The sequence below is a fragment of the Podarcis gaigeae genome (assembly GCF_964106915.1).
Source record: "Podarcis gaigeae genome assembly, chromosome: 3".
Classification (NCBI taxonomy): domain Eukaryota; kingdom Metazoa; phylum Chordata; class Lepidosauria; order Squamata; family Lacertidae; genus Podarcis; species Podarcis gaigeae.
This window is the reverse complement of record NC_139680.1, coordinates 73,395,820-73,412,920: the sequence shown is the minus strand read 5'-3', so window position 1 is coordinate 73,412,920 and position 17,101 is coordinate 73,395,820. Positions and strand designations below refer to the sequence as shown.

General features: G+C 42.0%; 1 protein-coding gene across 8 annotated transcripts in view; it reads left to right on the top strand.

Annotated features, from left to right (window-relative positions):
• Window positions 1-1,292: 1,292 nt before the first annotated feature.
• Window positions 1,293-17,101, top strand: part of WDR27 (WD repeat domain 27) — a 69,005-nt gene continuing 53,196 nt past the window's right edge. For 6 of the 8 annotated variants that reach the window (XR_014562507.1, XR_014562508.1, XM_083732308.1 and 3 more), the window contains exons 1-15: window positions 1,293-1,595; window positions 3,410-3,674; window positions 4,229-4,427; window positions 4,971-5,112; window positions 5,644-5,768; window positions 6,000-6,113; window positions 7,010-7,061; window positions 7,657-7,727; window positions 8,661-8,772; window positions 9,295-9,427; window positions 10,144-10,247; window positions 10,733-10,800; window positions 12,975-13,108; window positions 14,399-14,466; window positions 16,040-16,118. Coding sequence is in view for 6 of the 8 variants with exons in the window: in XM_083732308.1 (XP_083588434.1) it covers window positions 4,236-4,427; window positions 4,971-5,112; window positions 5,644-5,768; window positions 6,000-6,113; window positions 7,010-7,061; window positions 7,657-7,727; window positions 8,661-8,772; window positions 9,295-9,427; window positions 10,144-10,247; window positions 10,733-10,800; window positions 12,975-13,108; window positions 14,399-14,466; window positions 16,040-16,118 (1,394 nt within the window). In the remaining 2 variants the exon portion in view is untranslated. Of the gene's footprint in view, window positions 1,596-1,653; window positions 1,874-3,409; window positions 3,675-4,228; window positions 4,428-4,970; window positions 5,113-5,643; window positions 5,769-5,999; window positions 6,114-7,009; window positions 7,062-7,656; window positions 7,728-8,660; window positions 8,773-9,294; window positions 9,428-10,143; window positions 10,248-10,732; window positions 10,801-12,974; window positions 13,109-14,398; window positions 14,467-16,039; window positions 16,119-17,101 lie in introns of those variants that run through there. The other 2 variants (XM_083732304.1, XM_083732306.1) reach the window with 2 other exon arrangements.

Genomic DNA, 17,101 nt, shown 5'->3' with positions numbered 1-17,101 from the left:
CCTGCTTCCTGGAAGAAAAGCAATGACAAACCTAGACAGCAAATTAAAAAGTAGAGACATCACATTGCCAACAAAGGTCCAAATAGTAAAAGCTATGGTTTTCCCAGTAGTGATGTATGGAAGTGAGAGCTGGACCATAAAGAAGCCTGATTGCCAAAGAATTGATGCTTTTGAATTATGGTGCTGGAGGAGACTCTTGAGAGTCCCATGGACTGCAAGAACATCAAACCTATCCATTCTGAAGGAAATCAGCCCTGAGAGCTCACTGGAAGGACAGACCGTGAAGCTGAGGCTCCAATACTTTGGCCACCTCATGAGAAGAGAAGACTCCCTGGGAAAGACCCTGATGTTGGGAAAGATGGAGGGCACAAGGGGATGACAGAGGACGAGATGGTTGGTCAGTGTTCTCGAAACTACCAGCATGAGTTTGACCAAACTGCGGGAGGCAGTGGAAGACAGGAGTGCCTGGCGGGCTCTGGTCCATGGGGTCACGAAGAGTCGGACATGACTAAACAACAACAACATCCATTCACTTAAGATGTAGTGCACAGCTTTCTGTTGCCTCATGTGGCTCTCTGGGTCAGAAATACAGATTTAAATGGAATGATTCATATAAAGCTCTCAACCCTGTTAGTCTAGCACTGCTAGGCTGCAACCTGAAGAACAAATGTTTATCTGATCTCAAGTGAGAAACAAGTCAGCCATAGCTGCTCTCGCAGCTCCCTGCACCCTTGGTTGCTTGTATGACTTCCCTATCTGCATGCAGTTATAGCTGTTCACTCTGATGGCTATGGAGAGTGAAACCGATACAAGTGAAGAAACGAGTAGGCACAGATGCAGCTCTTGCCTGGCAGCTGGCAGTGGATCTAAAACAGTGGTTTTCCATGTTGCCACTCTGCAACTGTACACCCCCCCCCCACTTTGCAGTGGAACTAATGAACGCACTTTCCTTAATTTTAAAAAGTTTGACATTAGAGTGGGTAAGAAATTTAGCAGTACGATGGGTATTTCTAATTTGTTCTCACTGTGTACATAAAATGATACAGTGTTGAGTTCATCTGGGCATACTCCAAATAAATGTGAACAGGATTGCAGCCATGGTCGAAAGTCGGCCTCTTAATGTCTCTCCCACCCCGGCGCGGGAGATGCAAAATCTGCAGGAGCCTTGCTACAAGGGGCGGGCAGGCGCGCGCGCGCGGTCACCTAATCTCCGTTCATTTGACAACTTCAGAGCGAGGACGACGCGAAGGCGGCGGCTGGAATTGGCCTCGCGGCCTCGCCGTAGGCGTCACTGTAACCTAGGAAACCAGACAGTTCCCGGCACTAGACCGTTCGCTGGGGAAGGATTAGAACCACCTCCTCCCTGGCCCCTCACTTCCGAGGGCAGGCGGGTGTCTCCACAGCAGCCGCGGACGGCGAAGACAGGCGCGGACCAAGGCTGTACCCGGCTGGTGGTTGTGAGGCAGAGACGGAGTGCGAGTTTCCCCTTCTCCGCTAATCGCCTGTGTCCGCAAGGGCTAGGAAGGGGCAAGCCCCGCCCCCTGCTCTCCGAGAAGAAAATCACTGAACGTCCCTCTCGCGGCGCCTTGGCTGACGTAAGTATTCCTGCGGGAGGCCACGCCCCCAACGGTTTCGCGGCGGAATCCAGCAACGGCCAAGTAACAGAGCCTCAGAGCGCAGTTTGCGTTCTGACCCCTCGCAGGGCAGTCGACGCTCCTGTTTCCTCCACAGCAGGAGGGCCATGGGCTGCTCCACTTCAGGGAAGGGGGCCGCTGCGACCATTTCACCGAGGGCTTCCCCCTTCCAGTTCTCACACCACGAGCCACGGTGAAGGACTCCGCGGCCAGGTTTAAAAGGACGCCGGAATCCCCAAGTATTTGCTCGAGCCTTTACGGCTCTGTATTATTTGTTGACACTTAGACAGTGCCGGATTTATGTATAAGCTAAATAAGCTATAGTTTAGGGCCCCACTCTCTTGGGGGTCCCCCAAAAAATTAAAGGGAAAAAAACCCTGGATGTACATTTCGAAAATATAAGATAAAAAGTGGTAACTCTGTACTGTTATGTTATGGATGTTTGTATGTGATGCCAATAAAAGGTTTGATGATAATGATGATGAAATAAAATAAAACCTACATACAGCAACAGTGTTTTGTGTTGTGTAGGCTCCTATGATGTAAGTCACGGGCCCTGCCTGCTAGCTCGCTCACTAAAATATCACTGGTTTGCTCATTTCTATATATAGGATGCCTGCATTCTGCATGGACTGGTTGCATGGCAACATGTGCAAATGGCTTTAGATACCTTATAGGTCCATAAATTACCATATAGCATATATTCAACACAAAAAAACAGTGACAATTTGTTGTTGACAAAGGACAGCTGGACATATAAAGGGCCCCATTACTGTCAGTAATTTAGGGCCTCATCAAATCTAAATCCGGCCCTGCACTTAGTCTTAGACCTTTCCTTCAAGGAGCTCTAGGTGGGGTGTACATTTCTCTCCCCACCAGCCCACTGTGTCTCCACAACAACCCCACAACAAGGTAGGTCAGGCTGAGAAACTGACTGGTGCAAGGTCACCCGGGCCTGTGAACTTCATGGCTGAGTGGAGAATTCGAACTCGAGTCTGCCAGGCCTTTGTCTCTCTCAGCAGCAGTCTCTTGCTGTACAGCAGTACTGCCCAATGGTAGCTGTCGGCAATTCTTCTTGCTTCCCGCTCCCATATATAAAGGAGAAAAAGAAAACAAAGTGAAAACTGGAAATAATTTATTTCACCATTATAAAATGCAGAGTCTCTTTCTTATTTAGGACCTTTGGGTGTGAGGAGATATTTGTGGAGCCCTGATTGAAAAACATTGACTTGGGGTGAGTGCAGCTGTGATGGTGCCCTCTAACTCCCGTCATCCCAGACCATTGGGCATGCTGACTAGAGCTAATGGGAGTTGGAGCCATTGACACCTGCAAACTAGACAGATGGAGAGAGAAGGAAGCCCCTCTCCTGCACTGTTTCTGCTGCTGAAATTCCTTACAGCACAGTGATCCGTGATTCCCTTGCCAGCACTTCCAGAGAAAATCCTGCCCCTGCTCACACACTTGTCTGCTTGAGACTTACCAGCCACCCTGGGAAGCAAATACTGTTCTGTCCTCCCATATAAAGCTGATGCCAAAATAATTTAGTACAGCACTGCACTGAACAAGCTTGAATTCTTGTAGGACGCTGGCACTGAAGATAAAATTTAAAAAGACTGAATTCTTTCACTTATAAGAGAATTGTTGCCTGTCTGGCAATGCTGACGGAAAGCCTTTGTTGTCAGCTTTTGCTATGTTGTTGCCAACAAGAGACTTGAAACTGTCTAATCCTCTTTGTTTTTTAGAAGTTTAATCACCAGCAGTTCTCTTTTCACAGTTACCCATCTTTGGCAACAAAGCTCAGCTTGTCTATGTTTTGTTTCAAAATAAAAAATGGGCAAAAATGGAATGCACAACTGAAGTTCCGGCATTCTGTGTTCATCCAGTTGTGTATGATTGGATGAAGACTATGGTCTTTCAAGAAAGGAAAACAAACCAGAAAACGAAACAGTCATGGTGATGTGGCAGTCCTAAACATTACACTCTTGGAAATGGATAAAGTTTGACTGTCTTGAGACATCACAGTACTTTAACTGGAACTGGTAAGCAGCAGTGTTTGATGTAAAGATTTGCATTGTAAATTATCAGCTGGTCAGCAGTACCTGCAACCCCTGACCTGAAGACAAACACTTCATTTGCCTATATGGTTTGAAATCAAATTGGGCAAAATTTCATTTCTTTTGGGGGGTTTTGCAGACCAGGTTGAAATAGGTGGGTGCATTCGAGCACTCCTTTCTGCTCGGTCTCCCTTGCTGATGACTGAGCAACTCTGCTGGCAGAACTGGGCACAGGATACCTAAATCCTCCCAAAGCTAACCCTCCCCCCTCCCGGCTCATGGCAGATGGTGGGTCTGAATTCTTCTCTGCAAAGTCATGCCTATGCGTTCTGTGAGGCTTTGCCCTTGTCTTGCTCTTGCATATTTATTATCCTTTAATAAAGGGGTCAATAATTTTGTGATGATTTAGCCATGTTGTCCTATTAAATATCATAAATATTTTACTTCAACATCACAAATACTTTAAAATATTATAAATGTAGCTGCTATCCAATGAATGAGACATTTCTGATTAAATGCTAATTTGGTGTCTATTTCAGCTGTCCAATGGAAAGCCCTGTGGACCTCTGTTTTGCTGAAGAAGGATGTAGCAGCAGCATTGTTCTTGAAAAACAAGTTTTTAGATCCAAAGTGCCAGAATCACATGTCCAGCTTGCTTGTAGCATGCATTACTGTGCTTTTCCTTTGAATGGGAATGAGCTTTGTATTTTGAATACTACTGATGATCCTGACCGCCAGGTTGAAAACTTAGTTCTTTCTGAGGATTTAGTTTATGTTCAAGAATCCGTAAGATTGGCATGTAAGATGTATATTAACAAGAACAACAACAGTGTTCCAAAGAATGCAATCCACTGTGCAGTGCTCCTGGGCAAATTCTTTGAAAATGAATGGAAACAGTGCTTAGGAGACAATATAGTATATGAGCCAGAAGGGGTGGTCACTACATCTGGGGTGACAAAGCAAGGGCAGCCTTTATTTGATAGCCATATTTGATACTCATAAAATTAGCATCCTCGTTGGTCCTCAGTAATGAGTAGCTTTCCCTGAAAAAGCTAAGCCTTTAAAAATGGGCAGATATTTGCTAGTTGGTTATTAGACTGGAGGCATTTTAGCTGTATGTTTATATTTTTATATATGTTTGAAATGTTTGTATTTAAATTCTATAAATCACTCTGAGATCAAGAGATAGTTTGTATAACTAAAATGAATATTTTGGAAGAAACTGATTGATTAGCTGCGTATTTTATATCTATTTCAAATTACCAAATACTCTTTTGTCAGCCATTACACTTATTAGGGCATCACCATTCAATTACTGCATTGGCATTTGGGAGCAAAGACAATCCACTCCTCATTTGCTCCGCTTCACGCGACTACGTAATAGTGTGGAATCTGGATGAATGCATGAAGAAGTTTTTACAAGGTGAACACTTTGTGATAAAAATTCAGTGGGCGGGATTCTCCTAACCAGCCTCGATTTATGCTTGTGAAATTGAGCTTATCAAGAGGGAAGATTCCATGGTTGTAGGAGATGCTGAGTGAAGGTTTTGTTGAGTTTTAAACTTCTAATTTCTGTTAGTTTTGTCTTTTTCTGTATTACAGAAGGGGGAAAAGAACAATGGTACAGAGGGGTTTTTTGTATATTTTTGGCTGTAATTCTGTCCATTTACTTGAGAGTAGGTAGGGTTTACTTCTGAGTAGAATTGTATAGATTGCAATCCTAAACTCACTTACCTGGAAGTAAACTCTATTGAATTAGGTGGGACTTATTTCTAAGCAGACATGGTTAGGACTGCAGCCTACGTTGCTTCAGAAATCAGTATGTTGATTAGCCTGCTTAAAAATATATATGATGTTGTTTGCTATTAAAAATAACTAGCTTTCACATAACTATTGAAGTTTTAGTTTTGTCAAATAGTCATAATAATTTAGCGTTATTTTTCAAATATTGCAGGGGTAATGCCAGAAGGCATTGTTATAGGAACACTTTTGGGAATGGTGCTTTATGTGCGATTTAGTCCAGATGATGAGACTGTGGCAGTATGTGCTGGCAATCGGATATACATGCTAAATGCAAAGGTGAGAGCCTATGTTGTCAAACATACCACAGTTGATATTGAAATATAGCTATCTGTGCCATCAAAGAAGTAGAAATCATTTGAAAGCAACTTGTATTCTGGTCCATCAAGTAGCTGTATTTTTCACAAGTGATGGACAAGTACATTACTTGAACTTCTCACATTTATTGGGATCAGACACTACCAATTTTATTTTGAAATTTATCTGTTTTTCTTCTGGGATCAATTGCAGGATGAGGCTATACTTGCTGAATTGGAGGGTCACCTGGCTCCAGTGACTGCTGCTGAGTTTTGCCCTTGGGAAAAAAATAAACTTATATCAGTTTCTGAAGACAGAAGTTTTAAGGCAAGGAAATTCTCTTTTTGTTTTTTTAAAAATATTTTTATTTTGGCTCAGGTTATGAGGCTTAGTATGATGTTAAGACAAAAGGTAAAAGTAAAGGTACCCCTGCCCGTACGGCCCAGTCGTGTCCGACTCTGGGGTTGCGTGCTCATCTCGCTCTAGAGGCTGTGAGCCGGCACTGTCCGAAGATACTTCCGGGTCATGTGGCCAGCATGACTAAGCCGCTTCTGGCGAAACCAGGGCAGTGCACAGAAATGCCGTTTACCTTCCTGCCAGAGCGGTACCTATTTATCTACTCGCACTTTGACGTGCTTTCAAACTGCTAGGTGGGCAGGAGCTGGGACCGAACGATGGGAGCTCACACCGCCGCGGGGATTCAAACCGCTGACCATACGATCGGCAAGTCCTACGCACTGAGGTTTTACCCACAGCGCCACCCGCGTCCCCTAAGACAAAAGGAGAAGCACTCAAATATTAAAACATATAGTGCTAATGTGCTTTGTTTTACTATAAAGAATATTCTAATTGGAAGAAGGAAAATAAAGACTGGGTATACTATATAATCTTCAAATCTGCTTTCCATGATCAGTTATTAAAACTGAATGCTACTGTTCAGTCATAATTAAATTTTCTGTATTGCTTGGTCTGTGGGGTTCTGTTCCCATCCCATGAAATCAACAGAAAAATCAAATGGCTTTTATAAAGTATTACATTGGTTACATTCATTATTATATTTAACATTTAATGCAGTATTGTTTTTAACATTTGATTGGAAGCCGCCCAGAGTGGCTGGGGAAACTCAGCCAGATGGGCGGGGTATAAATAAATTGTTGTTGTTGTTGTTGTTATTATTATTATATAAACTGACATTTATATGTTATCATGTTTTCCCCCAAAAGGTATGGGACTATTGTACTGGACTGTTAATATATCAGTCAGCAGTAATAACAGGTATGCTTTTAAAAATATCAACCAACCTCCTTTTCATATAGAATAATACTAGACATAAGAGATGAGCATTTTATTCCATTCCAATATCATTATTTGGATGAAAACAATAAAGCACTATTTGGATGAAAACAACAAAATAAATGGTTAGAACAATACAATGCAATATACATTCAGTTCCATATCATTACTCCCATTCTCCATGCTACTCCCAGTGACAGCAGTAATTGTACTTAGTTGCCATGACCCAGAGTCTTCACGTATATTTTCGTGCATATGTAGAATTTCTCCATTCCAAAGTGCCATCCTGTTAATTTCAGTGGAGGCAGCAGATCTCAAAGGAAAACACTGAATTGCATCTGCTACCTACATAGAAATGAATGGGACAGATGTTGCAGCTATGTGTGCTATGGAGTTCCTGTATCCATAAAATATCATTATATTGGGACGCAAAATTATATTGAGTATTAATTATTTTTTGTTTCTGTGTTTTATTGTTGTATTGATTTGATAGTGAAGATTTTCTGTTTAGGCCCACTGGTTCCTTATTTCTTTTTCTTTCCCATATTGTGCTTCTGGTCTGCCTCTTTTTCTCCAGCATTTCCTCTTCTGAGTCTCTTCATTGATGAAGAAAATAAACAGATGATCACTGGATGTGCAGATGGACAGGTAAGAAGCATTCTGGGAATTTGACATGTTGTAATCTGAGTTTTATACCCCTGTTTTCACCTACATCCTTATGTTCATGCCTCCTCTCACCTCCCTTTGTGCAACCTGCTTTGCACACATATTATCCACATGATAAGTTTCTGCCTCTTCCTCCCCACACACATTTTGAGTACTAAGCACCACTTCCAACTTCTGCATCCCTGCTTTACTCAAACATTTGCTGTTATTTACAGCTGCCATTTTACTGTGTGTCCCTCTATCCCTGCTTTACTCAAACCTCTGGTTTTTAAGAGTGCCATTTTACTCTGTGTCCCTCCATCCCTGCTTTGCTCAAATCTCTGCTGTTTAAAACTGCCATTTTTCTCTCTTCCTCTACACCCCAGCTTTACTTAAACTTCTGCTGTTTCTCCCTCCCTTTTTGCTCCTATGTCATGGCCATTGCTGTTGTGCAACCTAACTTCTCTTTCGCTCTGTTCTCCTCCCTAGACATTATGCAAATCCTAAATTGTGATGAGGCATTACAGATCCTTCAGTGGGATCTACACAATCTATATAGCAGTCTTCCTCAACCTCGGCCCTCCAGATATTTTGAGACTACAGTTCCCTGACCACTGGTCCTGCTAGCTAGGGATCATGGGAGTTGTAGGCCAAAAACATCTGGAGGACCAAGGTTGAGGAAGCCTGGTATATAGGAAGAAATCTAGCCCAAATCAAAGACAGTCAACTTGATTGCCTGAAAAAAAGTTGGTTGCCAAAATACTATTTCCTGAACAAGTTGGAGAATATGGAAATTTATGTTTGAGATGCACTTTATTATATTTATAGGTTTTGGTATTTGGCCACACCACTGAATTAAGATGATAATACCAGAAACATTTACTTATTAAAAGAGAAGTGCAGAAAGCTATTTTATAGTTTTATTCTCTCTTTCAGCTTTGGATCTTCAGCTTGAGTAGTGGGCATCAGTATCGCTGTGTGGTACATATAAATATAAAGAAAGAGAGAGAGAAGTTTTACAACAAAATAAGGAAATCCAAACAATTGGGTAACATGATGCTTCTGGAAAACATTTTAAAATATTACTAGTTAGCCAATGACATGGTTAAAAACGTATTTTTCATATAGAGACTTTTTATGAATCTGGATTAACTTTATATCCAGATGTCATTGGCATTGATAATACAGGCACACAAATCAGGAGGGCCTCCAAAATAGAGAGCTCAGAAAGACTGATCTTGAAGGAGGCCTTTACTTATAATGTGAATATGTGTGAACTTTGTCAGCTCCAAAGAAGGCATGTTCAATTGACAGTATGATACCATCTCCTGCTGTGTGCTGTGATAGATAGTACTACACAGAAATTGTCTTATACTAGTTGAGAATTGTATTATCAAAGCTAATTTGGAGCTGTGTTTTGCTAGCACAAGTTTCCCAGGCTAGACAGCTCTGCCAGATGAGTTATATAGCAGCAGTGCATAGCTATGAACTTAGCTTATTGCTTCTAGCTTTCATTAAATGTCTTAAGCAACTTGTTTCTAGTTTAATAGGCATTGCCTGTTTTCCCTAGATGAGATTCAGAATCCTTCTAAGGCATATACTTCAAATAATTTAAGGGAAGAAGAAACAGTTGAAACTACCTTTCCGGTTCTCAGAATTGAACTCTGTGACAAGTCGATAAATGTAGGTGATGAAGAACACAGGTAAGTGCACTAAGTTTTCATTCACTGCTTGATAATTGTATGTCATGTAAAAGGGAATAATAAGAAGAATTAGAAAATCATATAAAGGTATTTTGTGTAGGTAATATTTTATAGTAGGTGATGACTTTTTAATGCTGTATTACAGCCTTGCTGTAATAACCTGAAGACATTGTACGGAGGACATGCATGCCATTTTAATAATGTGTAGTGTCAAACCCTTGAATAAGCAAATTACAAATAAAATTGCACACTTAAAGCATCATAACTCCTAACCTTAAATTTCTATCTTCATGTCAGTGTTCATTTATATCTATGCAGCTGATGAGCCACGTAAAACCACTGTTTCCCCCTAACCTCCCTCCTTCATCATCTTGGCACTGCACCTTTCTTTTTAAACATAAATATAAACATACTTTAAAGTGCAGGCTATAGCTTAGTAGTAGTAGAACATCTGCTTTGCATGCAGAAGGTCCTAGGTTCAATCATCAATATCTTGAGATAGGATTGGGAGATACCCTTTCTGAAATCCTAAATGTTCCTACATGAAAGGAAGAACACATGTTCATGTGTGCTTATTATCCAGCTCACATCATGAGTTATCTGTATAAAAGCTATAAAACTTAAAAATACCTCATTGTATCTATAATGAACAGAATGCCAGATTTTTATTTTTATTTTAAAGTAGATACTCTATTTCTCTTTTTATTTTCAATTAGTTTGCCTACTGTGAATGCCCGATGCTTGTGGATAGGAAGCTCTACTGGCTTATTCATAATTAACATGGCAAATTTTGAGTTGGAAGCTGTTTTACATTACAGAGGTATGATAATTTATTGTTACAGCTTGGTGTGATTTACATATGGAAAGTCCATCACTGCATAAGTGGAGTTCCATTTGCACAACAGATATTCTCCTTTCTCTGCTCCCTCTGTGTGCTCCTCAAAGTCTGCCCCTTTGGAGCAGATTTTGCTGATGGACAGAGAGCTGCAGGGGACAGGAAAGGAGGGAGAAGTTCTGTTGCGCAAACATCAACCCAAGGCTCATTGTTCATGTGTGACTGTCTTGTTTCTGTTTCTACTAGCTAGTTAGAATTACAGAGGTGTGCTTGTCTGCTAGCAGGTTTGACTTGTTATTGCACTGGAAGTTTATGCGTTGGCATTAGGTTGATGAAATCAGTGGAATTATATTGACTAACCATACATATGATGAAAGATTTGTAGCCAGGATTTAATTGAATGTGCAACTTTTCTATATTAGCAAAGGGGAAAAAAATGTTTTACAACATTGGGTTTTTTGTGTGTAAAGATTTCAGTGCCCTCAGCATTCAGTTTGCTGGATCATGTGCTTTAATGAGGAAGGCAATCAATGGCAAGGTGAGTACAGTGTTGAAATTATTTTTAAATATTAATTTTTTATTGTTTATAGCACAGTTTATTCTTCCTTGAAACTGAAAATTTAGAGGAACCTTAAATTTTGGGGGAAAGCAAACCTCACATTAGATAAGGTTATGATGTCTCTCCAAAGAATATTTTTTTTGAGAATGTAGTGGGCAGTGATGGAGAATATAGCAGTAGTAATGCAATTGTTCACAGAAGTCATGAAAAAAATCCTACACTGAAATACTAATACAAAAAAGAATTATGCTGTTGGTTTATATCACTAGCTCAGTTGTGTTAGTGCTAATCAGCTACAGTTCTCCCAGACCTAAGGCATAAATATTTTCCAATTTTGCTATCCAAAGTATCTGGGATTCTCTGCCTTTGAGCATTATTTAGCTGTCAATCCACATTTTTCCTATTTGAGTTAGTCTACACCACAAGTTTGTACATGCAGAGCAACTTTGATCTTTCTTGTTCATACCAGTAGGCATTCCTTTTTGTGTTTGTCCTTGCCTTCTCATTTGTTGATTTTATTATGCTAATAAAGTACCTACAGGGCATGCATGTATACAGTTGCACATGGAACTTTATTTTTTATCTTTCAGAAAACACTTCCCCAACCAAGAAATGTGCAAAAGCACAGAGTCAGACAGTTGTGAATTTGCTTGTGTAGTTTTCTAGTTTTGTGCAAATACGAGAGATAAAAAATAATATATCGTATTTTTCGCCCTATAGGACACACTTTTCCCCCTCGAAAAATGAAGGGGAAATGTGTGTGCGTCCCATGGGGCGAATGCAGGCTTTCACTGAAGCCTGGAGAGTGAGAGGGGTCGGTGCGCACTGACCCCTCTCGCTCTCCAGGCTTCAGGAAGCTAGCCACAAGCCTTAGGAGTTCTGCGGGAGTTCCCGTTGGGCTCCCAAGGCTTGCGGATAGCAGCCTGCATCCCGAAGCCTGGGGCGCGCTGCACAACGCACCCCGGGCTTTGTGCAAATATCGGGCAGCCCCACAAGCTTGGGGGACAGCGGGGAGGCGGAGCGCCACCATCCCGCTATTCCCCGACCTGGTTTGGAGGCTGGCAGTGGGGAGAAGCGCGCTTCTCCCCAGCGCCAGCCCCACAAGCTCGGGGGACAGCGGGGAGGCGGAGCGCTGCCATCCCACTGTTCCCCGACCTGGTTTGGAGGCTGGCGCTGGGGAGAAGCACGCTTCTCCCCACCGCCAGCCCCACAAGCTCGGGGGACAGATATCCGCAATCCTGGGGAGACCGGTGTGACTTCCCGCCGGGCTCCCTAGGCTTGCGGATAGCAGCCTATTCTGGGGGCTGGGGTCGGGGGAAGCTCAGGCATCCCCCGCCCCAGCCCCGCGCCTGGGGGAGAAATAATTTCCCCCCTTTATTCCCCCCCCCAAATAGGTGCGTCCTATGGGCCGGTGCGCCCCATGGTGCGAAAAAAACAGTATGTATAAGGCTACAGTCTTCCGTTCAGGGGTGCCCTGGAAATAGGGGTACAATTGGAAAAGAAATGAAAGAATTGAGGAAGTAGTAGGCTTGGATAGGCTTGAAAAAGGGAGTAGTAGACAGGGATTGAGCCATCCACCCAGAAACATCGAAAAAAATAGTATGTGACCTAAAATTTGTTGTTCAGTTCCCCCAATTCGTCAGATTATCCCCATATCAGGTAAACCTCAGTTTACAGGGGGGAAGCATCAAGACTGGTGCTGTTGGAGAGTAATGTCATGTGGACTGTGCAGATTAAATGGGAAGGCAAACAGCTGCAAACACACAGTGAACTCTGGTGTAGACAAGTCTCAAGTAAAATGAATGCAGAGCTTCAAACACACATGCATGACACTGAAATAGCCCGTGTCTTACTAATTCTAATGGCTTGGATCCAAAAGTCTCCTGTGTGAGGATTCATGATTTTCACCAATTTCCCCACCCTTCTGCATCCCTGCACACTGCATCCCACATTGTCCCAAAGGGATTCCTACCCCAAAGGAGTGGATTTTAGAGGTGTTGAGGGGGATGCACAGAAAGGGGAGATGGGAAAGTCCTGTTCCATGAGCCAAACTCCGCCCACAGACATTAGGTTACAAACCACTGATTACTGTTTACTATGTTGGCATTATTTTGGTTTGAAGGGAGAAATGCTTCATGGACATGTCTCTGCAGGTGTTCTGTTTGCTAACTTCAATGTTTGAGAATAGAATTGCCTTACTGGAGATTAATGTTGCTGCCCTGTTGAGATCCCAGCAGAGTGAACTCCATTTAAGTGGAAGTGAGAAAGGCCTTTCTGTAGTTGCCAGGTAATGAATCATTAAGTCACTTGGTTTTATTTGAATCTCTACCAGTTCCACCATACAGCTTGGATCTGTAACAGGTTAGAAGATAAAACTGTTAGATATAGGGTACATTCAGATGTGGGGATTGTAGCATTAGTGCTTCTATTCCAGATGCTAATGTTCCTTTTACATGGCATTACCTGCTGCATAATGAAAATGTGACTTTTTGATTGATATATACCACCATGTTGTGCTAATTTTAAATGGTGGGAAAGGACGGGATACTCGAATATTGCCCCAGATTTTATCAAGTGATATTGCAACACAAAGCTCCTGTGATTTTCTGGGTTGATGGGTTGTAATCATCAGTTTCAAGTACAGTACAGTGGTGCCTCGGGTTACATACACTTCAGGTTACATACGCTTCAGGTTACACACTCCGCTAACCCAGAAATAGTGCTTCAGGTTAAGAACTTTGCTTCAGGATGAGAACAGAAATCGTTCTCTGGTGGCAGGGCAGCAGCAGGAGGCCCCAGTAGCTAAAGTGGTGCTTCAGGTTAAGAACAGTTTCAGGTTATGAAATATACTCAGAGTCGCAAAGTGATTTCATGCTCTTTATTCAGCTCATAGTGGTGAGGAGGAATGAATGAAAGTCCCCTCAAAGTATCTGTTTATATACATTATTTACACAATGGGCTGCACATGATTGGCTAATTCCGGAATTCTACTGTAAGCCAATCAGGTTGTGGATTCACTTCTATCTGGAGCATGATTGGGTGGTTCCTGCCAACCAATCATACTGCTGCATTGTTCTAGGACCAATCAGACTGCTGCATTCTGAATCCTATTGTTCTAGGACCAATCAGACTGCTGCCTTTTGGATCCTATTGTTCTAGGACCAATCAGACTGCTGCAGTTTGGATCCTATTCAACTCAGTACATAACAGGTTAAGGACGGACCTCCGGAACAAATTAAGTACTTAACTCGAGGTACCACTGTATTGATCTTCAAGCTCATGAGAGGAGCTGATCTTTTTGGAAATCAGTGTTTCTAGCAGTGCCACAAAGTCACTAGTACTGCTCTTTCATAAATGGTTTATATATATATTAGTCTTCTGATTTGTTTGATCTGTTGTTGTTGTTGCTGTTGTTGTTAACCCACCCTTACTCTAAGATCCCAGTGTGGGTTACAAGAATTGAAGCCCAGTGTTAAAAACAATTTAAAACAGCATACAATTACAAAATCACGGTGGGTCCTAAAAATGCACGTCTCCTGCGTCCAAAGCCCGGGTTAGGAAGTGTGTCTCTTCTTAGGTGCTCTCTTCTGCCAACCTCTCCTTTGTGCCTGAAGAAAGAAAAAAGCCAACTTGTAAGTAAAAAAGGTAAGTTTGGTAAACTTTCAACTAGTTTGGCACTTATTTATAAATAGCTATTCTTTGTTTGGGGTGAAGAAGCATCCAAAAGGGATGGGTTAAGATCCAGTATCACCTGGGAACACAGCTGGCGTCAGATTAGGTATCTGGGGTGGTAACCAGCCATCTTTTGTCTGTCTGTTTTTTCTGGGGCTGTGTTATTCTTTCTGTTCTGTTTTTATTGCTGACTTTGTTAGCTGGTTTGAGGTTTTTGGACTGAAGAATTGGATTAAATATTAATTTATAAATAAACGTTTTGGTAGAAGATACTTCCAGGTAAATTGATGTAAGATCAGATTATTCCACTATAGGTAAAGGTAAAGGTACCCCTGCCCGTACGGGCCAGTCTTGCCAGACTCTGGGGTTGTGCGCCCATCTCACTCAAGAGGCCAGGGGCCAGCGCTGTCCGGAGACACTTCTGGGTCACGTGGCCAGCGTGACATCGCTGCTCTGGCGAGCCAGAGCCGCACACGGAAACGCCGTTTACCTTCCCGCTGGTAAGCGGTCCCTATTTATCTACTTGCACCCGGAGGTGCTTTCGAACTGCTAGGTTGGCAGGCGCTGGGACCGAGCAGCGGGAGCGCACCCCGCCGCAGGGATTCGAACCGCCGATCGGCAAGTCCTAGGCGCTGAGGCTTTAACCCACAGCGCCACCTGTATCCAGCACTAATTTCTGGATGCAAGATCATGTACATGTGGAGTTCTACTTGATGCAAGATTTTTCCTAGTCATTGATGGTACCTGCCTCTAAAACCTCCTCCGTCTTGAGATCAGGCTGACCCACACATTATTTTTGCTCAGTTGAAACTTTAAAACCTATTTGTTCCTGTAGGCTTCTGGAACATCATGGGGAGGGCATCTTATGTATAATGTAATACTGACATTATACAATATGATATTTAGTTTTGTTTTTTATATTATTTTTATTATTAGTCACTGTGGACATTAGAGGAAGGGCAGTGTATAAGAAATCAAATAATACCAATGCTCTCTGCGCTGGAGACCAAATAAATACGTATGGAAAACATTCACCTCAATTGAAGCAGTGAGAGAGGCTACACAAATAGGAACTGTAGATTTGCATTACTGCATTACACGGCGTTTCCGTGTGCAGCTCTGGCTCGCCAGATGCAGCTTTGTCACGCTGGCCACGTGACCCGGAAGTGTCTCCGGACAGCGCTGGCCCCTGGCCTCTTAAGTGAGATGGGCGCACAACCCCAGAGTCTGTCAAGACTGGCCCGTATGGGCAGGGGTACCTTTACCTTTACCTTATCTCTGGAACTCAGGCCTGTTGCACAGAGCATCTTGTTTGTTCAAATAATTATGCTTTTAAAAGACAGAATTATATAGCAGAAGTTCAACATCTTAAAAGCTGAAACAAAGTAACCTGAACTTCCTGGGTTTCCATATTTGTAACTGTGGTTGTTAAACGTATTTATTTATTGTTTCTTAGTTGTAATAATTAACTATTTTATAATTACAACTATATAGTTTTAATTATAACTATTTATTTATTTATTTTTGTATGTATTTTTAAACTCAGGTACAAAAAGCCCAATAAAAGACCAGCCGCTGGTCTTCCATAATAAAATCAAGTCCTCAGGTTACACGTCAGCGCCACAGTGAGTACATATTATTGTTGGAGCCAGCCATCACAAGTGGCACTTGTTTAGTATAAAAGACACAGAAGCCAGCAATATTTCCATAGTAAGAGAGAGCAGCTCATTCAGACTTCTTCTCCTCTCCGATCACTTTTTATTGTCCTTTGTTCTGTCCAGCTGCATGGCTATTTGCCAATCTCATGTTACCTACATCCGGCCAAGCTTTTATTGCACCCCATCGCCATATAGGGTCATTACATTCCAATACATTGTAAAGCTCAGAGTGCTGGTCACGAGGTCCGGAGGTACCCTGCAGCATTTACAAACCTCTGCCATGGCTTTATGACTCCCACATATTATGTAATTATTTTTAGTGTTTTAAGATTGATTTTTAAATTTTATTGTAGAAAGAGAAGCTGCATGAATGTCACAGCATATTTGGCATATGTAAAATGGGCTAAAGAGTAAAAAATATTAATCTGACACTATTAAAACTAAGGTTTAATGAAATGCTTGTTCAGGAAACTGGCACATTCACAAATAAATTAAAATTGTAAGTCTAAAATTATGCAATTTTAGCAAAATCTGCATAGCTTGGTCTACAAATATCACTATTTTTCATAATTTATTTGGATTTCTTAGTGATGGGGTGGGGCCAGGAAGTATGTAGTTCACTGAAACCTTTCTGTCAGCTATTGGAAATCTCCGTCTTCTGAGATTCTTGCGCTCTTTCTGCATCCCTTCAGAATCACAGCATGGCTTTATATGAGTTAGTGGCTATATGTGTATTGCCAGCCTGATTGTCCGTGTAACTTAGATTTTGATATTCCTATACTGAGGCAGTTATTTCTGATTGCTTATTTAATGGGTTTGAATGCAAGAATTCCCTTCCTCTGAAAGAAGAAGCTTCCTCTTGAGGAAGAGAACTTTTGGATTCAGCTCACTGTTGTAACAGTAACACCAAAATGTTACAATCATTTCATAATCCATAGAAAATGAAGTTA